General features: G+C 44.9%; 1 protein-coding gene across 1 annotated transcript; it reads left to right on the top strand.

The window, feature by feature from the left end:
• Nucleotides 1–333: 333 nt before the first annotated feature.
• Nucleotides 334–26,847, top strand: EHHADH (enoyl-CoA hydratase and 3-hydroxyacyl CoA dehydrogenase). Its single transcript, XM_075417686.1, has 7 exons — nucleotides 334–455; nucleotides 7,609–7,712; nucleotides 8,476–8,648; nucleotides 10,069–10,180; nucleotides 10,491–10,595; nucleotides 16,801–17,142; nucleotides 24,341–26,847. Exons 1-7 carry the CDS (start codon nucleotides 382–384, stop codon nucleotides 25,609–25,611), a joined length of 2,181 nt encoding a protein of 726 aa, XP_075273801.1. The 5' UTR covers nucleotides 334–381; the 3' UTR covers nucleotides 25,612–26,847.

Here is a 26,847-nt window from a genome sequence, read left to right as displayed (position 1 = left end):
CAGTGCAAAGGATGCTTTTTGTAATGCTAAACCCCCGTGGGCCTTGGCCTCTCGCGGCGCTTCAAGCAGGCCCAGCCCTTGTGAGAGGCGCCTTCCATTCCAACACCAGGAGCCCGCTGCCTGCCGCCGCGCCATGACACCGCTCACCCCCTTTCCGCACAGGGGGGGCCCTCGGCATCGCCGCACCGAACCGAGGGGCCAGGGGTAAAACGCCGCCCGAGGAGCCCCAAGGTACGCGGCGTGAGGGACAGCGCACGCTGCGGCCGGCCCAGCACCCGCGCTGTGGGCGGCCCGTCCCGGCGGGGCGGCCGGGCTGCGGGCGGGGCGCGGCGGGGGCCGGCCTTGGTGCCCGGGCGGCGGGGAGAGCGGCGGGCGCTCGGCATGGCGCAGTACGCGAGGGCGGCCGCCGCCGTAGCCGTCATCCGGCTCCGCAACCCGCCGGTCAACGCGCTGAGGTAACGGCGGGCGCGGCCCGTTCCCCCCGGGCGGGCCGGGTCCCCGGGGCGGCCGCCCCTGCCCGGCGCCGCCGCTCCTCAGGGGAGCACCGAGCCGGGGCGCGGGGTGCGGCGGCGGTTTCCCTCCCTTGGTGAGCGAGGCGGAGGATTCCCTGATTTCCTTCCTTTTCACCTCATTCCCCCCCTCCCTTGACCGTGCGAGGCCTCTCCTGGTCCCAGGGCAGCCTGCCCGGTAAGAGCCCCCGCCGAGGGACCTCTCCAAGCGCCAGCTCGGGTACCTGCGCCGGCCTTTGCAAAAAACATGCGGATTTTTTCCATGACTTCTGCTCTTTATTGTAACTTCCAGCGGGTTTTTTCACAGAAGAGGCGTCAGGCTCATCAGCCTGCGCTTGCTGTACCCTGGAAGCTGTTTAACAACCTCGCGTATTTCTTGTCACCTCCCAGTCTTCGAGCATCAGGATGATGCTTCCAGCCAGAAACCGCACAGCAGCCTTAGCAGTGCCGCCGCTTCACCCTGGCCTTCCTTCAGAGCTCGCAGGCGAAAGCCCGCTTTTGCCCTCCGGTTTGCGACCGGACTGTTTGCCTGCCCGGCAGGTCCCTGCGCTGTCCAAGTGAGCACAGGGGTTGGGGCAAAGGGCTGTGGAGATAGCAGATGTGCTTCAACCCGAGGAGCTGGCACCGGGACTAAACCACAGCCAGGGCTGTCAGAAGCAAAGGCAATTCATTTGCTTTTTAAAAATGAGTAAGGAATTGACCTCTAAGTACTGATCTTGGTCAAGAAAGGCACTCTCAAACACGAGCCAGTGAAAAACAAAGTCGGAACGCCAATCTGTAGGAGCCTCTGAAATTTTAGTTTTTCGTGTGTTTTGATAAAGGACATACATGCTTTTTGGCTTTCCATAATTTGTTACAAGGTGTGTGGTTTAGCTCATTTGGTTCTGAGTATGGCCCTTTTGAAGCAGCTGTAGTTGAAGAACAGTTCTGTAACAGTGACCAAGGTGTCTATGCAGTATTTACTCACAAGCCAAAAAAATCCACTGTGGTTATGCTTAACTTCTAAACCAGAAAGTTTGTTAAAAAGAATCTGAAAGAGACAAGTAAGAGCATGAATAGGAAATGCAACCTGCTGCTCTTCTGCAGCAAGCCACATTGCTCTGCAGTAACTGGCAATGCTCACTCTTCTGTTGCAACACGTTTGAAAGTGGAGTAAGATCATTTTCACATGCCCAGGTAATTATGAGGAAACAAACTTGGAGTGACTTGGTGAAATGAGATGAACTAGACATGTAGGACTCCCAGAACTGCAGAGTGCAAGACTTCCCTTGCACCTCCTGTGTCCAAGACCAGCCTAAGAAAACTTCCAGGCTGTGCCCACAGTGAGCTTTCCATCCTTACCACGACAAGTACAAAATACAGAGCTAAAGATAGGTGCTTAAGGAACCTTAACTCTGTCTCTTTTGAGAAGTCCTTGACAAAACCCGCGGTTGCCTGCAAACAGCGACTGCATGCCCCTGCACAGCAGCCTCTTCGGGACAGACCCATGCCACAACTACCCTTTACTCTTCACCCCTCAGTGCCCTCGCAGCAGGGTGCAGTGCTGATGCTGTCAGCCAAGGGTAATGGATGGTGTGGTTGCGGTCCAGTTCCCCAGCCCCAGGAGGGGAGAAAGAAGACCCTGGCAGAACATTTTAGATGCATTAAAAAGGCAGTTTCTGTAGTGCTGTATCTTCACTCCCCCCACACCTGCACTGTGCTGCCCACACTCTTTTACCCACTGGCAGCCCCGCAGCACAAAGGCCCTTGAGAGACCCGAGTACCTACTTCACCCGTGTAGGCTCGTTCCCTTGTGACAAGCTCCCTAGCACCATAGCACAACCTAAGATGGGATTGCTGTGATCCTGGCCATGGTTCCTCACAGCCTCTGCTGTGGTGGTGCTCCTGGGGCTGGCCAGCTCGGGGTGCAAGTGGGGCTAAACACCAGCCCGTTGGTTTTTCAGCCAGCCTAGCTCTCTGCAATTGCACAAGGAGCGCTGCTGGCACAAGGAACAGAGTAGATGTACATGGGGAAGGATGGGAACCTGCACAGCGTGGGTTTAAATCAGTTAAGCTGCCGTGAAACTTCAGCTTGAGACATGCCTGTGGTCTTTGATCGCATGTCACGGTAATACCTGTTTTAGCAGTGGTCAATAATTATCTCATATTTGCCATCATGTACTTTTTAGCTGAGACCTGGCTATAGCTAGGAAGGGTAGAGTGCACTCTGATCCTGCTCTGTTTCTTCTGCATACTTTGTGTACTGGACCATAGGGGAGCAGGTTTGTGATTGCTGTTGGAGATGTTTGACTACCGAGGGGACAGCAGGCAGTGAAAGTTACAGACAGGAGCCATCTCCTGCGATCCTGAAAATTTCATTTCACAGCAAGCACAGATGCTTTTTAAAAGGCTGGTGGGTTTTTTCCTGCTCTGCTCTGGCCTCACCCCTCTCTTCCCATTATGTGGCACGCAGTGTGGTTATCCCAGCTCCCAGGCCATCGTCCTGGCCGTTAGCACTTTAGAAGCCACTGGCAGGTAAGAATTTGCTTCCTCCTGTCTGACACCATCCACTGCTGTGCAAGTACCTCCCGGGCAGTGCTTTCCTGAGGAATACACGCCGACTTGTGAGTCTGGCAGCAAATTTGGCTCACACACACAGACTCCCCTTCAAGCTAATCTTTCTCTCCACCAGCAGAGGTGGCATGTGCCAAATTTGATTTGTTTGGGTTTTTTTTTCCCTGGTTTCCAGATGTTTAGTATTCAGAGATCTGCATTTATGAGACCATGGCATAGAGAGAAGGAATTCAGATATGCAAAAAACTGGGAAGTTTTGGAGACCAAATGGTCAAGACTTGCAAGAGGAAGGACCAGCCACACCTCATTAGCAGAGGCAGGCTGCCGGCACTGAAAATTGAGAAGGATGTAGAAGAGTATTTCAACATTTGAGCTGACAAGTGCAAAAAAGCTCCAGGGACGATAGGGTAGGACATGGGCTAGGGGAAAGTACCTGAGGGATTATATGAAGTATAACAGCGTAACAGTCATGACTGGAAAAGTCTCTTCCTGGCTGCTAGGATGGTCCTTCTGACCCTCGACCAGCGTAACGATCCGAAAATAGTAAAGGAGCTTAGAGAAGCTGCAACTCAGGATAGATGGCAATGTGGGAGAGTGTGAGTACCTGTGTTGGACTGGATCAGCGCCTCATCAGAATGAGATGCAGCGAGAAAATTCTGTGATGCAATAAGCATCTGCTTCCTAAAACAACTCTTCTAAAACCCCACAGAAAGGGTGCCATTCCTGGTTTGCCCTTAGTTTATGTACATGACTCGGTTCAGGCTGTGTTAGCTGCCATGTGACAGCAACTACTACACAGCTGGATCTGACACTGAGGCAAGGCAGAGAAGACTGGGTAAATGCAGCACACAGATACTCAATTTCAAGAAGGGAATTATGTAAATACGCTGCAGTTAGTTCAAACAAGAATGCTGTAGGAAGCTATCCAGAAGGCAAGAAGCCTGCAACAAGGGTAGAGGCTGGATTGTTGTTGTTTGTGTTTGGGATTTTTGGTTTTTTTAAGTTTATCAGCAGTCCAGGTAAACTGATCCAGTAAAAGCCCTGCATGGGTTGATGAGAAAGCTAAGAAGACTAAGGGAAAAGGTTGATTTTTTAAAGTAGTCAAAAGCTTACTCAAATGAGGAGAACAAGAAAGACTTTAACACATGACAGGAGAGATGTAAACTGGAAATTAAGACTGAAAAAAAATAAAGAGTGGATCAAGGCATTCTAAAAAACAATAGCAAAAAGTTCTTTAAATAAAAAAAAAATATAACCCAGGACAAGCTTACAGGTTGCCAAGCTCAAAACTGGCAGTTACAGCTCAGGGAAGGGATCCTTACCTTTGACAGTTCTATGAAATCATCAGCTCAATGGGCTGGGGCAGCCCAAAAAGCCCACAAAATATTGGGTACCATCAGGATGTATGCTGAGAACAGAGCAGAGGGCATCCCTTTTCTGCAGTATAAAACATCTTAATTGTTGTGTGTAGTTCTGGATTTTGCATTTGCAGAGGGATATAGGGACGATCCAGAAAGAGACAACCAAAGTAATCCAAGGGATGGTGCACTGCATTAAGAAATTGGACTGAAAAAAGCTGAGTGTCAGAACTTTGGAGAGGAAAAGGCTGTGGGAGAATAAGGTCAAGGTTTACAAAACCATAAAGAAAGTAAATGAATTAAAGGCATAACCCTTTACCAAATCCTGCAACAGTTGAACTAGAGGCATTGATTAAACTAGTAGGAGGTTGTTTTAAAACAGATAATACAGAGCTTGATACCAGAGGAGCCTGTGGAGGCAGATGGATCAGCAGAATCAGAAAGGGATCAGGCAAATTCACGGCCAGCAGGTGTATAAGGGATGCTAAAAAGAACGTGTGTAGACATACATAGCAACATCTGCAGTGCAGTGACCATGGATGTTGGGGGAAGTGCAAGGGGAAAGGACCAGACCTGCATGTTTTCCATAAACAGCATTTGCTGCTGTTGGATTCGAGTCTCACTTCTTTAAAGGTGACTAAGTTAATTTTCAGGATTCCCTTAAATTGCTTTTTTTTTTTTATGTGCAAGAAGTTCACATTCACAAACTTTAGCTAAAATCTGAAATTATTAAGGTAAATAATAAAACCTTGTTACAAATCCAGCACATCATCTCCACAGTGAGTTTTATGCCAAATAGAAATAAACTGGCGTGGTCACCTACAAGAATATTCTTACCCTGGTGTGCATGTGTTCTTTAACAGCGCCTGCTGTGTGTTTCTGAAACCCGTAACGCTGAATCGTCTTGGCAGAATCACTTTCCTTGCAGTGAGACCAGTGCACACGGTGGAGCTGACTACATAGCGTGGGATTAAGCACTGATTGGAATGCATGGAGTGAATTTTTGCATCGTTATTGTTAAATGAATGACACTGTCACAGTAATGAAAAGCTTATGCAAATTGTGGTGACTTTTTGTTTCTTTAATGCTCTAGCTGTTTGAAGTTGTGATACTCTTGAGTATTTTTACAGTTTTACTGTCATACATTTTACTACGATGCTTTCATCGAGAATTACATCTTTTAGTACCAGTTATATGTGAGTTACAAAGCAATGAAGCCTGTGTGTTGGACTGTAACATATCCTGAGGCAAAAATATTGCTCCATCATAGGAGAACAAGAAACTGCAAAAAGTCTGATGTTTCTTCCTTTTTGTCCCACAAAAAAATTCCCACTGGGAAAAAAACTGTATGGAGGAAGAGGAAATATTTATGGATGTACAGGGTCAAGTTATTCTCTGGCAAAAGTAGCTCTGTTTGGTTAGTACAGGTCATGTAGGTATTGAACTGTTATTTTGTGGCAGCCTCGGTGACTAATTTTTGTTCTGGTAGGAGTATGTTGTTGTAAGTTGTTGTAAGTGCTGATCCTTCTGTGTAGAATGGCCTTATCCAGGCAGCAGCAGGTCCTGGAGACTCTCCTAGGCAGCCCCCCAACCCTCCGTGCAGCCAACAGCCCTGATTAATAGACTTTGCTAATAGCCTCTCTTAATTTTTAATTTTGAAGGAGGAATATACAGAGGTTGGCTGGCAGGACTTCACACTGCTGGCTTACAGAAAATTTCTTGGGCTCCCCGGTTCTCCTTTTTAGTCTATGGATTTCCACTTCAATGCTGCAGGTTGTTGTCTTACATAAAGTATGTGATCACTCACCCTGGACACACCTAGAAGCATTATGCGAGTAGAGTGATACATTTCTCATCTACTTTGTGACAAGCTTCCTTTCTAAGTGAAATGCCTTCAAATATACTGAAAAATATGCACAAACTGAGCATGCATCAGGCCTTTCTATCAGTTCTTTTAATTGACGCTCCTCCTCTCCACTGGGCATCAACAGAGCTCTGCTCTCTTTTTATCAGCCACCAAGCTTACTTATGAAACTGAGCTTACAGTTTGGAGAAGGTCTGGAAACAGAAAGTCTATTTATAAAGGACTGGGCAAGCGTATATGATGCTCCTTTGAGTATTCCTCCAGCCTCCAACTGCTTGTGGCTCAGATTTTCTGAACCAAGAGGCGTGTCCACATATGCAGTATGTATACATACATGCACACAGAAAAGTCTCTCTCACGAATGATATATATACACTTATATACTTAGAAGTGTGTGTGTATGAATATGTTTTAGTATCTAAATTGTATATACACACAATTTATGTTAATATTTCTATTAATAAAGTGTTAGCTGTTAATTTTTACCTACCATCTTCTTTATTGTCACTGTCTTCCAAACCAGACTATACTCTTCGTGTCCATCCATCCACACACACATATATACATAATTAGCTTCTAAGCTTCAAGTGCCAAGCAAGCATACAGTCAGGCCAGGTTTTTTTAAATCTCTGATTTGTAAAAATACTATTTATACCATTACTGTTCTGTTTTGAAGTTCTTCATTAATTCTTTGCTGGCCACATTTACTGCTTGCGTCTGTGGAAATATGTTCAGATAAGACATAAAAATAAATTCTGCTTAGGTTTTTGGGCCCAAATTCACTTTGACAGGCTCCCATACAAGTTGAAGTCTGCACCTATGTAGAGATCTTTGCAAGGTGAAAGCATTATAGTTGTCAGCACAGCACCAACTCTGTGTCAGGTGTTCGAAAGATAGCTTTTTATGCCTAGAGCCCATTTCCCTTTTAAAAAGTTCTTAGATCATCAGTGGTTTAGCATTAATTACTTTTAAATTATGCTAAACGGTTTTCCTGAAAATCTGAATGTTTAATTCATAAAGACATTTTCAAAAGAATGTTTCCTTGTGCTGCTTGCTGTAGAAACAGCAATGTCATAGCCATAAGAAGACTCTCCAGCAAGTGAGTGACAGGTCAGCAGTCATAAGCTCATTGGAATTTGGTGCTTGCCCTTAAAGTAAGAGGGGAGACTCTCACCCAGAGAGGCTGTGGCAGAAGACAGGCTAGAGGAGAGACCTGCCTGGACATACTTGTTGTTTTCACTGGGGCACATAGTGTTTATAACACAGACCTCTTGCAAAGGTAGTGTAGTTGATTGTTACTCACTGAATGTGCAATTTATTTCAGCGCTACAGTTCTCCAGGCGTTAGAGGATGGGCTGAAGAGAGCAGATGCAGATCCTTCAGTGAAAGCTGTTATGATTTGTGGTGAAAATGGAAAATTCAGTGCAGGTAAGACATTTTTCATCAAACAGCCACGGAAAGAGAGGAAACACTCTTCCGCCATCGTGTCTGAATATTCACTGCCTCATAACTCTGATGATAAAGGTTATGATTTGATTGGAAATGGCCGCAATACAGTGGGCTTTTTCTGTTCTGCTGTGGCACAGTTGACATGGGGCACACGACAAGCTGGACCGTCCAGGCCAGAAATAAGCTGGTGTGTTCATACTGAAATGAGGGACAGCTGCCTATCTCCATGATGTACTGGTGTCTGCTTACTCTCCGTGGCTTTGTTCATATAAAATCTCTGGACCGTCAACTGGTCCGGTGTATGGAACGTATCTGGGGTGGGGCAGCAGTGAATAACAGATCTTCTCCAGCTGTAGAAACCTGGGAAGCTAGGGAATTTCTGTCGAGCTCTACATTGTTTGTTAGTAGTAACTTGCACTTAACTATTCCAGACTCAACTTTTTTTTTTTTTTAATTAAACCAAGGATGTCTGCAAATTTCTGTAGTAACTGCATGATTGTTAGAGTTACTATGTATTTTTGTACTTAGCCTTGCCCTGAGCTCTCTGAATAGGCTCAAGGAGCCAGGGTTTCTTGAAGGTGGTCCCAAAGGGGGTTGATTCCTGTTAACCCCTCCCCTGCAGCAGCATGCTCTGCAAGGACTTGATCATCTGTGAGCAGACATGTTCAGTGGCACGGGGGGAAGATCGTTCCTATCACTGGCTTGCCCAGTAATTCCTCTTAATCTCTTTGTGATAACTCAGGAGCTGACATTCGAGGATTCTCTTCTGCGAAGAGACCTGGTATTGCCTTGAACCCCATCATCTCTCTCATAGAAAGCAGCAAGAAGCCTGTGGTGGCTGCCATTGAAGGCATTGCCTTGGGAGGAGGCCTCGAAGTGGCACTTGGCTGTCACTATCGGATTGCACATATAAAGGTAACACACACTGTGAACTAGAGAGGCTGGTGAAAGGCATCAGGAGCCACGGACAGGGCACGAGACTGCTCCTGAAAAGCAGTGGGACAGCATGCCTTTCCTAGGATCATCTGCCCAGAGGAGGGGGGCTTTACAGGATACGAGTCTGTGTGCTCAGACATTCTTCACCTACAACACCACCCTTGACATGCTTTCAGAAGTCTTATTAAATAACCAATTTACAGTCATTTCTAAATATAAAATTGATTTGTAACTAGTAGATTAAGGTGGCTGCATAGAAACTTCAGTAACCAAGTGCTAATTTGCCTTAGGTCTCAGTAGTCATTATCTATATTCTGATGTAGATGGCTGTATCTTACTGGCTCATGCAGCATGACTGACTTTTTTTTCCCCAGCCCTGTGAATTTTGCATTTCTTTCTGCTAGTGGCCTAGTTTCAATAGGCAGTTGAAACTCAGCTAGCATGGAGCATTTACATTTTGATTCCCCATGAGTTCTGGTTCCTCAGGAAGCACTTCGACCAAAAGATAGCTTTATGATTTTTTTTTAAGGAGTGATCAGTTTTTCTTTTTTAACCCCTTCCTTCTAGATTCAGGAATGCTGAACTGCCTTTTAGCAGTACCTCATCTCCTTATAGAGATTCTTCACTGACAGGGCCATCCCCTCGCTTTTGCAGTGTGAATCACTGCTTCTCAATGACAGTGTGGGCTGCTATAACAGCATAAAGAGGTATTCTATGTCACCCTATATGCCACCTAAGGTGAATGTCTCAAGTAGTGGTCTGAAAGCGAGTCCAAATCTCTTAAGAGCTCCATGGGAAATGCACAAACTAATTTTTTTTTTAATAAGGCAACAAAATCTGGATGGATTTTTAAGAGAAGACAGGACACACACACAACCCTTCCCACTGTGCCTGTCTTCTCTGGTGTAACCCTACTAAATGTCAGGTGCACCAAGAGCCATTTGAAGGAAGATGAGAGAAGAGTTCAGTATGTGCGTGGTACTGATTTTGCTTTGCTAAATTTCCAAGAATTACAGTAGGGAGGTAACAGTTAGGTCAGGGAGTACCCTCCAGCATTTGGTAACAACTGCTTGAAAGTGTTAGTTTGCACATGTGTCAGTCTAGGGGATGCTGTTGGCCCCACAGTTCTCCTCCAGTACTGTGCTGGCACATGTACATCCACTGAAGGGTGATGTTTTTCCTGTGCATTTGTACACAAGTTCTTGAAATGGTTGAGTAGAGTTTTGTCTTAAATGTCTTTTGTGGCAAAAAACAAGGACGAAGTTCCTATGTAGAAGTTTTGAGGCTTCCTAGAGGAGCAGCATGTGAATCAGGTCTGCTTGGCTTTCTTCTGTTCTGCTCAGTTTGTAATGATCCCTCTTTCTAATCAGATTTGTTCCTGAATTTGACTTCATTTTAGGCACAGATGGGTTTACCAGAGGTCACCATTGGGTTACTTCCAGGTGGTGAGGGCACTCAGCGACTGCCCAGACTGATTGGACTACCAGCTGCCCTAGATATAATCACTACAGGTAAAGTACTATGCCTTGCCCTTGCTCTGCATATAGGAGTATGACACTGAGTCATACCACCAGCTTGGTCTAAGAAAAATGAATTTCTTTTACACATGTACTTGCTTGGGTTGAAATTCAGCTTGCTTCCACTAATGATGGGCTAGGAAAGGAACATACATGCTTCTGAGGCATGAAGTTAGTTTTGTGTACTGATGATGAGCACGTCTCATATTTGAAGCCAGCTACCCACAAGTCATTTGATCAGATGGAAAAATGAAATTGCCCATCATGCCCCACTGTAGTCACCTTACTTCTCTTTTTATCACAGGAAGACACATTGCAGCTGCTGAAGCACTGAAGCTGGGCTTGGTTGATGAAGTTGTGGAAGAAAACACAGTTGATGCAGCAATTCACTTGGCAAACAAAGTGATTGGTGAGGATACAATTGTAGCAATGCCAAGAAATAAATTGGTGATGTTTTAGGGCTGAAGAGAGTCAGAACAAAACCCACCAGTTTGTTCCAATTTATATGCTCCATTCATTGGGTTTTGGCATCCATATAAGACAGAATTAATTGCAGAATTTGTGTTCTGTTCTCTGAAGTGAAAATTCAGCTGCTGGAGAGCTGCAGAAATTCAAGTGAGGATTTGAAGAACAGATACATATCAAGTCCTCCTACTTCTTAATTATATATCCAGACTCACATGCTCCTCTGGGCTGCTGCACTCCACTAGCTTTGGGGAGTGTGTGCTCTTTCCATATATAGTTTCGGATCACAGCTGGTATTGCATGTATTCTAGTTGCACAATCAGTAATGGCTGATCAAAAATAACTTTCTCCCTGTAGTGGAAGGGCACAGCCTCAGCCCAGCGTAGTGATCTGTGAGTCTAAGTGACTGTCCCTAATCCTTTACCTGCTGTGTAAGGAAATGGCTTGTGCAGATGGAAGGGATGTGGAGAGATTTCCCCACCCCAACCCTCTTAGAAATAATAAAATCACATTTACTGGAGTTAGCATAGGAAGAGGAACATTCCTTGTGCAGCATGAGGAGCATTGCCTTGAGAGAAAACAGGGTATTTTTCCACTACTAACCTCCTTATACACTTGGAAACAGACCCTTGCCTTCCATTAGGATTTCATCTGGAGGTCTGTCACAATGAGATGCATGCAAGGAAGCAGAGAGCCCTTTCTGCTTTGATCATGTGGCCTTTTTCCAAGCTGGCGTGCTGCTTTTGCTCCTGCAGTTGTCTTCACTACAAACAAGGCCCTTTCTTCTCTGTAGGAGCACTTCTCCTGTGCTAGAAGTTGAAGCAGCCTCAGCTTTGTCCTTGACGGTGCACCGTATTTTTAAGATACTCCAGTGCATGGGCTATTCTTAAAGATCAGTGTCTCATATACTTCCCTATAACTTGAGATTTACCACATAGGTGCAAAAAGGTATTCTTTGTCTAGGTTTTTGTAAAGAGATGCTCTTCCTTCTCACTGTATTCATCCTACAGTATTTTTGGGCTTCATTTTTAGTGCAGAATTGATGACATAAGCAGTCCTCTTTTCTCTTTCCTTGTAAGTAATCAGACGATTTAAATACAATTCTTCAGAAAGAGATGGGTGATGTACTTCACTATTGCTTCTAAGAAAAACAAAGATACTTTGATTCACTGGTTTTGTCTGTTTTCAGTGAAAACTGTTTCTCCAGCTGTTGGGAGAGAAGCAAGATATTACTACTCTTCTAGGCAAATTAACCCAACAAACAGTGTTCCCTTTAACATACCCTCTGGGCTTCTGAATGATGCCCTGCATTAGGACTATGGCAGTATTGATGGCAGCAGCAGCGTATCATAAAATGAGTAACAGATACATTGCTAGAACTGGCAAACCAGCAAGCTTTCCGGATTTCAATAAATGCAATGTGAAATTGGGTGAAATTTAGACATTTGTATGCTTATTTCTTCTGTGACAGTCATTGTGCAGTGGTTGACAGTTGTGAAAGTCAGCTTGACCTTAGAGGAGAACCTCAGGAATGAATCACTGAGCACACTATTCCTTGGTGTAACTTGATTTCTGGAATTTGTGTCTGCTACCACTACTGGCAAGTTCCTCTTCTGTAGCTTCATCTTCACTGGAAATTGTCACGACCAAGAAAAAAAACTTTTTCTGAGAATTGTATAAGCATACAAGAATCGTAGCTGGATGTTCAGCAGGGAACTTGTCCCAGTCTTACTCATTATTAGTGGGAGATTTTCTTTCTGTTCATTGCTGGTTTGAGTTACATCAGTAAAAATGAGTGGTGTAATTGAAGTTTGTTCACATCACACTATATACCAACTCCAACAGGACTTTAAAAATGCTTTCAGTCTCTTTCCAACAGCTTGACTGGAATTTACAGTATGTGCTGTAACAGTGAAAATACTGGCAAGTCAGCTAATCTTTTTTTCTTTCCTGCTTGGAAAATTTCTCATTAGACCTTGCAGAAGACCATGAAAAGTTTTGATGCACCATTTAGCCTCAGGATACCTGATAATTTGAAAGAATGGTGTACCCAGTATTCATATGTTCCTTTTCAGTCATTCCTGGCTTTGGCCTTTGCTTAAAGTTAATGTAATTCTTCTGACATGCAAAGGCAAACCAGCACTTTTATTTCTCTCCATGAAGCACTAACTCAGGGCTGCAGAACAGATGACAGTCCTGCATAGCTGGTCTGGTTTTTGTTCACATTGAGTTCTGTTTTCCATGAACATTTTTCAGATAATCTTAAAACCAGAGACAGCTGCACAAAAAAATTCCATCACAGAAGTCCACTGTCTTTGTATGGCATGCAGCATTTTGTGTTCAATGAGTTTTTTTTTAAAAATAAACACGAGGCTAACAACTGCTGGCTTCTTAGAGAGCAGTTTGACTAAATAACTAGTTTTGTCACTGATGGAATTTCTGTTCCTGGGAAGGCTGTACTGCAAGATAAATCTCAAAGAATCAATTCAGAAATTATTTTCTTCCAAAGCTTTCTCAGTGCTGGAGCTGCAGTATCTCCTGGCAAGTGATCAGTCTCAAATGACTGGCCTTACTGAAGCAAGGATCCTGGATTATTGTTTCAATATGCAGTTCAGAGAGCTACCTTTATGGTAGGTATATTGGAAAAGCATCTTCATCCATGCATTTTTATGGATTATTCCTAATGAAGAACGTCTTGAGAAGGAGTTGTGAAACAGTCCTGAATAAGTGGTTGTGGGAATACACAGAGACAATTATTGATTCTAAGTTAAATTTTTCATTAAAAACAGTGATTATATATTGCAGATAGGCAGCAAGCATATGTTCCTGGCCTTCTTCAGGCAAAAGAACATATCTTCACTTTTGAAGGCATTTGTTGGAAGGAGTAGGCAGGAGCTAAATCCTTGGAGACAAGGACGATGTTCTTTCATTAAATGTGCTTGTTAATCACTGCACTAATTCAAGGCTGCATTACATGACTTGTCCACCTGATGGCATCACAAAATTGAAAAATTGCTGTAATTGCTTGAGGCAGGCAGTAGTTTGCAGCTTATACTGCCCACCTCTTGCTGGCCTGCTGTAGTCTTCCTTCCTTCCTTTCTGGAGGAGAAAATGGCTGCTGATTCTCTGCACAGCAGACTTCTTTGAAGCAATGCCTTCATACATAATCATCCCTTGCTTTCTGACCGCATCTGATTGACCTTTATCATCTTCTCACAGCACAAAAAATATCAATGGCTTGCACCAAAGAGCTAAGTAAAATCAGTTCGATTTAGACTAGCTCGGGCCCCGCAGGTATTAAACTCTGCATGGAAAGATGATTAGGAGTTGCTGACTGTAAGCCACTAGGAGTAACTGTGGAGGAAGCATGTGTTTCTTCTGACTCTCATAAAACCCAAAGGAGTAACAGATACTGCTGTTAGGTAAGTGCATGCTGTAAATGGCGACTCCTGGAGAAAAGCTTTCAGTTGCAATTGCAAGGGCCTTTATCGCATCGTCTCTGGGAAGATGTACGATATAAAGACATTTTAATCTTTCTCCAGGTCTCATGATTCTAGCAGCCGCCTCCTTTAGGCAGAAGGTCTAGTGAAGTGCCCCTTTGACACAGCCAGAGTTTGTGAAAGGTGTGACATAAGCTGAAGTTGTCTCTGGCAGGCCTGAGACCACTGCAAGCCTGAGGAGCAGGGGACCAGTTTCAGCTTTATTTCTCAGAAATTTGCAAGCAGTTCACTGCACCAGGAAGACTGTTAGGCTAGCCCTGCCTCTTGCATGTGGAGTCCTATAATATCCCAAGGGTTTACAGCTCTGGGAAGATTTTTTTTTTTTTTTTGCTTTAAATAGCACAGTATTTGATACTGCATGCTTACACGTTGCTTTCACTGACAGAGATTTTATAGACTTCATCTGTCCTTTGTGCCACCTGGACTACAAACCTTAGTAAAACAAAGCAGGTATCTGTGCTAGCTCCTGTGCATGGATAACACTTTTCCCTGCAGCACTGATGTCTGATACTGTTCATCATGTTCCTGCTGCTTTGATTTCAGAAATCAAGCTGCAAGTGTCCCACACTGATCTCTTCTTCTCAGGTTTGCATTCAGATAATTTCTTCCTGTTCAGAAGTATGCTCTTGATTCTTATTATTTGCAGAAGCAAAGGCACTGCATGGTGATGCTGTAGAAATACTTAGCAAAACCTGTTTAGCTTACAGCTAAAGAAGAGTTTTATTACAGGACCCTGAGGAGAGTTGCTTTTCTTTTTTACTGAGGAACTGTCTCATGTCCCCCATCAGTATCTGTGCTTACAAGTACTATTTGCTATCTGAAGACCATGCTTAAGGGCTCCCAGAAGTATTCTTTTTTTGTACCAGTCCTTTCCACGTCATGTCAGATGTCATATGCGGTCCCTTGATCTGCCCAGTCTCAAGTGGCCTTCCAACCATCAGATCTGCTTTCTGGGACAACCCTGAGGTTTCCTCTAGTGATGAAATGAAACCCACTATTTAAGTCCTGAATAAAAGGCTGTGCAAAAAGACCATTTCTGGGTTAAAAATATACATTTGAGGGAGAAACAAAGGATTCCAAAATAAAGGAACATTATCCTGACTAAATCTGGCAATACTGGCAGATACAAACTATATTCACCGTCAAAGTGAAAATATTATTTTTATGACCTCTGATTACAAGGGAAGCTACTTACACAGTAAGTGTTCATCCTTTTGTGTTTTCTAAAAGGCTTAATTAAAAAGCCTGAGCTCTGAAGATGATTATTTCAGGAAATCAGTATCTTAACTCATCCTGGAAGCTCATATTTATGTTTCTCTTAAACACTGCTCAGTCTTGGAGGAAGAGCTAGAGTTAGGACACGTTCTCTGGGCAACCATGATTGCAGTGCTGCCATTATTAGTGCTCTTCATCCTGTGTATGATTTCCTGCTCCCGAGTCTTCTGCTGATGCACTGGCACTTTCCCAACTTAGGCAACAGGAAGAAAAAGGGGAGCTGGATGCAATACGCCACCATTGAAGGAAGTGTGCTCCTGTGGCAGAGTTCGTGTAAGAGAAGTTAGGGCAATGAGACTGTATACCAGAGAGCTGCTCAGCTTGAGGTTCTCAGAGGGGGCCCACCCACCATCCTGCTTTGGTGGCAGTCCTGGGTGCTTCTGGGAACAGCACTGCAGCAGTCAGTGCAGTAACACTGCTACACAGTTAACGATCTGGATGTGGCTGTGATGACAGAAGGGTCTTTGTGAAAATGCTGGAATATTAAGGGGATACATCCTGAATTTCTGACCTTGTTCCTCCACAGTCTGTACTGAGGCAAGTTGCCATTAAGAGCATAGGAACAGACTGAGTACAGACAGATCAGAGATGTCCCAGCAGGCACCAAGGATTGTGCTTCTGAAGAGGATGGAGAGGATTTTGGCATCTGAAATGTAACTAACTTCTCTCAATTAAAATCCTTTCTAGGTATCACCATAGCAACCTCTGTGTGTAATGAGCCTCATGTATTTTGTGTGGCTGCTTGATTCACCCCTTGCTGACACAGAACCATGAACTCCCCCTTTTTATCATTTTGCTCCTGAACTCATGCTGCGTGAGCTGTCCTCTTGGTTAGTCCCAAAGTGAATAGAGGGACTCCTGCTGTCAGGGAAGATTTGAAGTCAGGGTATATTTCCCAGTCTCTCTTACAAATGTCTGGGTCAGGAGCCTGGCTGAAATGCATCTAGCTAGCAAAGTCGATTGGGCACTGAGTACTAAACAATACTGGATGAAAACTTTAGTACTGAAGCTTATAGAAAAAGCCATGTGAACATGGCAGCTGGGACTGTGGAGCAAGAGAACTAGAGAAGTGAAGGCACTCTGTGTAGCTGAGAAAAGGAAGGAGAGAATTACTTCTTTGAAATTGAAATCTTGCTTTTTTTTAAAGTCTGAGAAGGGACTTGAAAAATTGTAATTGTCACAGCAAACAAAGCTAAAGAGAAGTGTCAGATACTTTAGTTCTAGACCCAGATCACTGTGCCATGCAAGCCCTAACGCAGTGAGCTTAGGAGGAAAGAGGTAAACTGCATTCCCAGTCTATGTAGAAATGAGTGAAAATCTATAGTCTTCCAGATGTAAATATTTTTTTCTGTAACTCCATTTTTCTACCCCCAGGCCAACCATTTGAATCCCGCAGGCTCAGCCTGAAGCCAGTTCCAAAACTACCCAACATGGAATCATTTCTCAGTGAGGCTCTTGTGAAGGTGAAGAAACAGGCCCGGGGATTCCTGGCTCCAGAGCTGTGCTTCCAAGCAGTCAAAGCCACCACAGAGCTGCCCTTTGCAGATGGAGTCCGGAAGGAGCAAGAACTGTTTAACGTTCTGCTGACTTCAGGCCAGGCCAAAGCACTGCAGTATGCTTTCTTCGCAGAGAGAGCGGTGCAGAAGTGGACAACACCCAGTGGAGCTTCATGGAAAAGTGCTTCCCCACAGCCCATCCACAAAGCAGCTGTGATAGGTAAGGGAATGAAAAAGCCGTTGTGGTTGCTGACTGCGCACCGAACAGCAGAGCTGAAAGGGAGTGGGATGGGTGTAATTGGGCTTTACTCATGGCAGAAGGCTGAAGTGGGATTCCCTAGCTGTCACTCACCAAAGTCACTGATACCCATCACAGGCAAAGATACTCCACACCCATAGGTGATATGCAAGGAGGGAAGTTGTCACTGCACTGGTAAGCTCAGAAATTCAGATGGCAAATCACATCCCACCAGATCATTACCCGATGCCACCTCTTTCTGTGGAAGAATAGCTTTCTCTCACATAGAGACAGCCTCGTCTGTGGACCATAAGCAGTCTGTTCCCTTTTAAATACTGTGATGTGGAGTCCTGGCTTTGTTCCATGTTATAAGCAGGTTTGCATGAATTTCTCCTCCTCCTGGTCTAGTTCTGTACTGCAAGTGCATGTGCACAGAGTCACTGAGGGATGTATTAATACAAAAGTGTTTTGACAGCTGTATTTTAAGAAGATTTCATCTCACTGGGATCCACTCCTGCCATTTTGTAGCCCAGCAAGATAATGCCTTCATTAATTTTTTATAAGAGCAATTTAAATAAAACCTTTGATGCACTGCTGAGACTTAAAAAAAAGTACCTTTCAGCTCTGCCTGTTGATAGCAGCACTCAAAAAATGGTTAGACGAGTAATGGAGCACTTGGAAAACATCCATTCTGTTTCAGGGAAAGCTCACCAGATCAACACTGCTCTTTCCTGGATCCTTCTCAGGCCTCGTGCTCTGCACTTGAGCTCTCTGAAAGCTGATTTCAGGCTGTAGAAGCACATTTTTGTGGAAGTTGCCCTCTATTCATTAGCTGCCATCACATATTTTTAACGAAAATGTTTCTTAAACATTGGTCCACAAACCTTGTGAGAAGGATCCGTGGCTGTTAATAGCATTCAGGTAAAGAGACACAAATTATTGCCAAGTTTGTGATGTGACTTGAAGAGCACAGTACTTTGGACACATGCAATCCCAGACCGGTCAGTCCTGCAACATGTGCTTTGGCAGGAAGGGCTTGTGGTGAAGTTTTGTAGGAATTATCAGGTGACTAGGATGGTAATTCTTTCCTACATACTGATAAATCATGCCAGAATAATACATTTGCAAAGTCCTAATTGCAATGACAGTTTAGCCAGAAGGGCTGTTTAGATCTCATCTGCTTATTTTGGTGCTGTAACTGAGCTAGAGGGAATTCTAAGGACAAATTCAATCCCTATTCCAAAATTTCTAGTAGGAACATAATCTGTATCTCACTTCCAAACTGAACTGGCTGGGCTATATCTCCCATCCATTGGATTAGGTATTTGCATCTCATCTCCAGACAGGTTTCTGAATTCTGGTCTGAAATTGCCACCACCTCTACTCCCAGGTTTCGGTGTTTTTGTAGCTGGTTACAGACAATGCTCAAGGTAACCCATACTTTTTGCAGAATAAATAAAGTGCTTTGATACTGTCACTGCAAAGCACAATCTGTTACACTCTGGTCATTTTTATGGCTCTCAACTTCCCCTAATTTTTCAACACTTCACAAAGCACACATAGCTACAGAGAAAGCCATATTCCAGGAGTAATGATCCTAAAACCAGGTACCAAGAGGTTTCTTCCTTGCTCCTACTTGGTATGCTCAAGGTAATAGCCAACTTTCATACTAGCTATGTTCAACACATCCTATTAATTATCTACTGGCAGGGAGCAGCTGTGCCCCAGGGATGGGGAGCCAATGGGAGTAACATCTCCCAGGGAACAGAACCACAGAATCTTTGAGGCTGGAAGGGACCTCTGAATATCATCTTGTCCAATCCCCCCTGCTCAAGCAGGGCCACCTAGAGCCAGTTGCCCAGGACCATGTCCAGACTGCTTTTGAATATCTTCAAGGATAAAGACTCTTGTGCCCATTGCCTCTGGTCCTGCCACCAATGGCCACCAAAAGAATCTGGCTCCATCTTGTTTACACCTTCCCCTCAGGTATTTATATACATTGGTGAGATTCCCCCGAGCCTTCTCTAGGCTGGAGTCACAGCTCTCTCAGCCTTTTTTCGTGAGACACGCTCCAGTCCCTTAATGGTCTTAGTGGACCTTCACTGAATTCCCTCCAATAGCTCCATATCACTCTTGTACTGGGGAGCCCAGAACCAGACACAGTACTCCAGGTATGGTCTCACCACCACTAAGCAGAGGGGAAGGATCATCTCCCTCAACCTGCCAACAAGGCTCTTCCTAATGCAGCCCAGTATACTATTAGCCTACTTTGCCACAAGGTTATGTTGCTGCTCATAGTCAACTTGGTGTCCACCAGGACCCCCAGATCCTTTTCTGCAGAGATGCTTTCCAGCCAGTCAGCCTCCAGCATATACATAGGACTATTCCTCCCCAGTTACACAACTTTGTACTTCCCCTTGCTGAACTTCATGAGGTTCCTACCAACCCATCTCTCCCTCTGGATGGCAGCACAACCCACTGCTGTATCAATTATTTACATTACCTGAGCAAGTCAAGCAGGCAGTTCCAGAGATCACGGCCAGGATCTGTTAGAAGTGCAGATGATCAAGCGAAGTTCACATAATGATGCAAGTCCGAAGTAAAGTTAGAAAGCCAGTCTGCAGGCTGAGATCTGGGCCAACATTGTCCATAGCCTGGCAGAGCCCCAGTGACACACCAGAACTCCTCTAGCATAGCTTAGGAAGGAACTGAATGCCCAGGTCTGAGCTTAAATGGGGCTCTGAGGCCTATAGGCAGTACGTGTGGGTGGAGGCCCAGGTGAAGCTGGTCAGGGTCATCAAAGCTTATCAGTGCACTCAGGGCCTTGACGCTTACCAAGACTCCTAATGCCTTCTCTGAATCACTGCTTCTGTCAGTGCAGCTAACATAGCCCACAGTTACAGCTTGCTTTGTTTATGCTAGTTGTTCATGTTATACTTCATTTGATAAGTGACATCTCCTATTTTAGAGGTTATTGATCACCTCCTTTTAACTCTGAATCCCACAGCATATTAAGTGTGACTGTTTTCCAACACTTCCTTCTGTCACCACGGACTGACAAATTTTAAAATTGTGCTGCTCATCCATGTAAATATTGAGTCTGACTAGGTGATCCAGAATCTCTCTTTACACTGCAGAGAGGAGGGAAGTCAGAGCAAAATGTTGCATCTGTTTTGGGTGGTCAGAAATCATGCAGAGCCCATTTTCCAATGGACAGTGCTGTGCTGTTTCACACACTAAACCCATGTTGCATTCTGCTGCTGCTTCCGTCTTTTACCGTGCACGGTGGGAAGCAACTGAGAAAATCACGTTCACTTCCTTCTCCTTCAGTACCTTTTCCATAGGCACAGAGGACCTTTAGGGTATGGAAGCAATACCATGAATGCTAGGGGAGCATTGCTTTGTGGCGCCCCTGTCCAATATTAGCAGGAACTTGTTGGAGGGAGCTGGCACATCGCTTGCTGACCATGTCTTAATGTAGACTCAGCATCAAGAATGATGTTTTTCTGGGCATGCTTGATAGATAGCGTTGCTGATGAACTGGCAACCATTCCTGTGTAATGCTGGCTTCCCATCCACTGCCTTTGCAGTTAGCTAGCTGAAAGACTGATTAAGCGGGTAACACCCAGCCATGTGAGATCCCTCCTGCTCTTGGCTTAGCTGTCCTTGACTGTCTTCAGCCACATGCAGTGTCACCTATTTCACTTGTTTCTGCTTGTTCTGAACTCTTGGCTCCCATCTCTTTCCACTTTCTCTGGTTCCTTGTCACCCAGAAAAAGAGTTCTTCTCTGTCCCTTCTGTAGTCTTCCCATAGCTCCTTTCTTGCCTTGAGTATCACATTATTTCTGCTTGAAATTAATACCCTGAAACAGAGAAAGAAGCAGCTCCAGTCTGCAGTAGTCTGCCACCACCAATTGCCCGTTTTTGTTTTTAACAGGAAAACTGGAACAGCTTTTGCGTGTTTTTACCAACCTATAAAGTATTATTTCCATTGCCCAACATTTAAAGTCCAAATATTCATTATAGTTCAGTATATTTTCCACTGTTCTGTATTTCTCTAGTGTATGTGACTGTACCTGAGTTGCATTGTACATATTTCAAGTTCATTTGTTTTCAAACTTGTTTTTAAAGTCCTTCAATTAATTTTGCATGATTTTTCATATTCTAAGTACTTCATGACAGATCAATAATTAACAGTCATTATTCACTCAGCTTGCCCAGCAAATGGATTTGTCATATCCATATTTGGCCTGAAATTGCTTGGGTTCAAGTGTACTTTTATTTATAAGTCAAAGCTACATTTCACAACAAAAGACCAGAAGCAAGATAGCTAGACACCGTTCTTTTTCCTGAAGCAGATTTCAGTCTTCTTTTGAAAGATGTGCTTTGGGCATGAAAGATGGTAACACAGATCTGAAAACTATCCCCTGTGTGGCAGATGATAAGAATATAGGTTTTTTTCATGATTTGGGGGAAGTAAGAGCACTACTGAGGAAGAAAATGGAACATACGGTAGAAATTCTGGAGTAGCTCATAGCCGTGTTTTGGTCTGCGTGATCTGAGCTGAGCATGCGACATTTCCCTTTCTCTTTCTCCTACAGCCTTCTACACGTGTAAGGCCAAATGATTCCTTACCATTTTTTTCTGCTCTAATATATTCTTCCCCAAGATCACTTGGCTTTATAAAATTGAAAAGAGGAGTTGTCAGAAATGCCTCTTTCCCTGCTAGATAGCCGAATCTATCCTTAGTTTTATAGCCCAATTTTAGCAAGTATTTCCAGGGGAGTCATGCTGTGCAAGCACTAATGTAACAAAACCCTTGGGGCTTTCATTACTCTCTCTGCCAGCTTCATTAAACATCATTTCATACAGGCCACTGAAGAGTTACGTAGTAAGTTGAGAGACAGCTTTTCTAGGTCGGAAACAAGCTTGGCAAGCTCATATCTTATCTATAAGCCTATTCCCGTGGCCTAGAGAGTCGAGCACTACAAGCACATGTGCCTGTCTATCATGGGATGGGAGTACTCATACTACATGTGGATGAAAGCAGACAGGGAAATCAGCTAACACCACTGCAGAACTTCCCTTGGAAAGAAGGCTGGAGTACCTCTGCTCATGGAAGAGGTTTTGATTTAGGAAGAAGCAGCATGTTCGTATTGCAGGACTTCAAGAGGGAGCCATGAAGAACCCAAACGTGGAACTGCAAACCCTTGGTGTCTAAAGAGAGCCTTAAAGATGGGGCTAGGTTTGGTGGATATGCATGGGGTGGTGAGTTCCCCTCCTACACTGTCTGAGAAGAAGGCAGTTTGTGTAGCTCACCAAAGGCAGGGAAAAAAACCTGGCTCTAACTGCCCCTGCTACCACATCCAAGCCTCTGAGTATTCAGCACAGTGGGAGGAACTATTTGTGTTTGGGGTTTTTTCACTCAGCAAACCATGGACACTGAAATACTAGGAACTGGTTCATGTTATTCTAGTTTTATTTTCAAATTAGTTTTTAGTACTTGATAAAGAAGTAGGAAATCTAATTTCCTGGAAAGGAACTTCAGCATTTGCTTGGGAGTATAATGGTTTATAAGCAGGCAGCCAGATAGTGATGTCTGTAAAAACTGTCTTCTTGTGGCTAAGCAGGGAATGTTTTAAATATCTTGTGTGTACACAAGCTGAGGGTGGACAGAACTAAACCAAGGGTGTGTAGCTTGCAGGAAAAACACTCTACCTTGTTTGACCTTGATTGTTGGAACTTGTTTAACTGATGACATAATTTCAGCTCTTCTTTACAAAGCTGCTTTAGACAAATTTTTTAATCCCCTTGTTTCTGTTTATTTGTTTAGCTGACTTTCATTTGTAAACCTGGGATTAAAAAAATCATTTTTACAGAGTTATAACAAACCTGTTCTTTGTCTAGTTGTTGCTTTATTTAGGATATTAATAATCCTCCCAGTCAGATGCTTTGCACTTTTAAAGCTGGTAAAATTGTGCTGGCCTTCTCTTAATAGTTTGTGTTAACTTAGTCCAAAAAGCCTCCATCATGGGAGAGAAGGATAAATAGTGTGGGTTGTGTATCATAGGAAAGTGTAAGCATGCAGGTTCATTTAATGTAAAAGAGGGCAGAGCTGGTGGAAGGGCCCAGAAGGAGGAAAGGGATCAAACCAGTAATCTCTGTGCTGGTATTCTTGGGGTTATGAGCTGGTAGTAGCATGTTTATGGATCTTGGAGAAAAAAAATATAGCCTGAATTGGTGTTCATTTGTGGGAATTCTGGGCAGGAATAACATGACTAAGTACATGGTTGGACAAACAAGATTGTGTCTTCGAGAATCTTCAGAAGTTAGGAATGGCCTGTACTGGAGGACTTTGAGAGTTCCCAGAGGGCAGAGATGCCCAATATAAAGTATGAAGGGCGAGCAAAAAAGCTACTGATGTTCTGGAGTGATTAAAAAGGAGCTGGGAGATGTTGAAATCTGGATTAAGAACACTGTGTTAGCTCCATCCCGTTTGACGTGACAATGAGAGACATACAAGACATTAGAAACGAAGTTTAGGGAAGATCTGTGTCCAAGATCAGCTGAATTTTGTTTGCTTCAGAGATTAGACAAGTGCAGAGGGAGAAGAGGAGGGAGACAAAGAGGAAGCTTGGAAGGAGGAGGGAGGAACAAATTGTCTGAGTTTTGCTGATGTCAAAATCTCCCAGTGGGGTGTATTAACTTACACATGTATTCTGTGAGTGCCCGTAAAGGACCATCTCAGAGAGGCACTGATATCCTCAGGGTGAAGCTTGCTCATGAAACTGCCTGCTAGAAGTTGGTAACAGGGTTAAAGCTGAAACTCAGATCTCCTGCCTTTGATCCCCAGGTTCTAACTCTTAAGTGATGCTGGTTTCCATGGGTATAAAACTGTGCAGGGAGAAGTCATGAATCACATGGTCTGCACACACTGGAGTGAATCCCACTGGTATTTGTAAGCTTGAGAGGATATTAGCTTGTCTTTATGCTAGCGCTCACTGAAAGAGAGAATTCACCTTCCTTTTCCCAGTCTTCTTTTTTTCTGTCTGTGTGCCACTTATTTTGCACAGGCTTCCACTTTTTATCCTCGAGATACAAAGGAAGTGCTACTGTCAAGTGATTAATTGTAACATTTTTCTATTCATAGTCTCTGATTCTGTCTCACTTTTATCCCTAGGGCTGGGAACAATGGGCCGAGGCATTGTGACTTCTCTGGTTAAGGCCAACATACCTGTGGTAGCCCTCGAGCAGAATCTGGAGTATCTGAACATGGGAAGAAAAGCTGTGATGCTCCTTTTGGAACACGAGGCTACAAAAATGGAGCAGGGTGCCCAAAAGCTGGATTTCCATAACGCTGCATGTCTCCAGTTCACTGTGGACTTTGATGTGTTGCAGGATGTAGATCTAGTCATTGAGGCTGTGTTTGAAAACATGGCACTAAAGAAGGAAATGTTCCACAAGCTATCAAGAGTCTGCAAGCCAGGGGCCTTACTGTGTACAAACACATCAGCCCTGAACATCGATGAAATAGCTTCTGCCACGAGCCGCCCACAGCAGGTCATTGGCACGCACTTCTTCTCCCCTGCTCATGTGATGAGGCTGTTAGAAATAATCTATGGCCGTCACACATCCCCCACTGCCATTGCCACTGCTATGCAGCTAGCCAAAGCGCTGAAAAAAGTTGGAGTAGTGGTAGGGAATTGTTTTGGATTTGTTGGGAACCGAATGATGTTTCCGTACGTACAACAGGCAGTTTTCCTTTTAGAGGAAGGAAGCAAACCAGAAGCTGTAGATCAGGTTATTGAAGATTTTGGGTTTAAGATAGGACCTTTCCGAATGTCTGATCTTGCTGGGCTGGATGTGGGCTGGAGGTCTCGAAAGGGCCAGGGCCTCACAGGGGACTCACTACCTCCAGGAACACCTGCCCGCCAGCGGCATGGCCATCGCTACAGCCCACTGCCTGATCTTCTGTGCGAGAACGGCAGGTTCGGCCAGAAAACTGGGAAAGGCTGGTATCAGTATGAGAAGGCTGGGGGCAGGACAGCCAAGCCAGATCCATGGCTTCACAACTTCCTGGCCCAGTACAGAGACACCCATCAGATCAAGACCCGCTTTATAGACCAGGAGGAAATCCTGGAGCGGTGTTTGTTTTCCCTCATCAACGAAGGGTTTGACATCCTGGCTGAGGGAATAGCATCGGGCCCAGAACACCTGGATGTAGTTTATATCAATGGCTATGGGTGGCCAAAGCACAGGGGGGGCCCCATGTTCTATGCTTCCACCGTCGGGCTTCCTCACGTTCTAGCTAAACTGCAGAAATACTCTGAGGCCCACCCTGATGTTCCCGGGCTACGGCCCAGTGCTTTTCTGAAAAAGCTGGTAGCCATGGGGAACCCTCCACTCGAAGAGTGGATGTCCTGCCTTAGCCGGCAGAGCAACAAGCTGTGATTTCGTTGATGCCTGCCTATAAATTCCATGGAGGTTGATCTCATGAAGCAGGTGCTGTAATTGCACTGTCTTTTCCAATCAAAACCAAAGGGCTGCAGGCCCCTAAACAATGTCACTGACCTTCCTGGGCCTTTGCAGGGAATGACTTTGGCCGATGATTGTTCTCAATCGATGTCTTGCTGCAGGTGACCACTGCCACCACCCACCCTTTCTTCTCAGCACCAGCCTCGCCCACCTTCTTTGCACATTGCTGTGTAAAGGCCTGTCTCATTTTGCTCTGCCTTCAGGTCTTCACAGCTGTACATCTCTTCCAGTGTGCCTTTGTGGAACGGAGGGAGCAGCATTCACAGCCCATAAAGCAAATCAGGGTAGGAGGCAAGAGAGAGATGGTCACAATTCACCTGAGACCGAGTGGATCTACCAGATCCTGCCCTACATCTATTTCCCACCTTGTTCCGGTCTTTCCTGTGCAGGCCACCTCCGCTGGATTCCCTGGCTCTCCCAAAGACAGCCAGCTGGAGCCTGCTCCCTTCCTGCTGCGGGGGGAGAGATGGCACAAGGGGCACAGCACCTTCCAGAGGCAAAGTCAAATGAATTGGAGAGCGCAGGTTTGGGCAGAGAGCGAGGGGCAGGGCTGGTACCGTCCCTCCTCCCTGCTGCAGAGGAGATTCTAAGAAATGACAGAAAAGCCACAAACGCATCGACCTGACTAACCTGCTCTGTGATGCTGGCTCACGACTGGCCTTCTGCATCCAGACTCCATCCTCTGTTACATTATCCCCACCCGGCTTTGTCCAAGCAGAAACATCTTCTGGCATCTCTTAAACGTGGATATGTGTTGCCCTCACTCCCCCTATCTTGCCTGCCTACAGCTAGCAGGTCTTGGGGCTCAGCATGCTCTAATTGACCAAATCGAAACATGGCCTGGCACTGCCTGGGTTTTCACAAGGGCAGAGGGCACGCTGAGAAGCGCATGGCTCAAGAGCCGTGCAGGCAGGAACGGTGCTGCAGGCGGGCAGGGAGGCAGCAGTTCTCTAACAGAGAGCAGAGCAGGGGGAGAGCGAGCCAAACTTGCTCCAGGCTTGATGCTTTGGGACAGAGTCTCCTGTTTCTCGTGTCTAGTGAATGTATCTTCCAGTCTGGTGTGGGGAATACGTTGGTCTGCATTCCCTTCTCAGGGACACCGGATGTCTAAATTTTGCTTTTTATTTTAATAAAAGTGCTTGGATTATCTAA

The sequence above is a fragment of the Opisthocomus hoazin genome, chromosome 4 (assembly GCF_030867145.1).
Source record: "Opisthocomus hoazin isolate bOpiHoa1 chromosome 4, bOpiHoa1.hap1, whole genome shotgun sequence".
In the NCBI taxonomy this organism is placed as follows: Eukaryota; Metazoa; Chordata; class Aves; order Opisthocomiformes; family Opisthocomidae; genus Opisthocomus; species Opisthocomus hoazin.
Note: the sequence above shows the minus strand (reverse complement) of the source record. Positions and strands in the feature narration are given on the sequence as shown.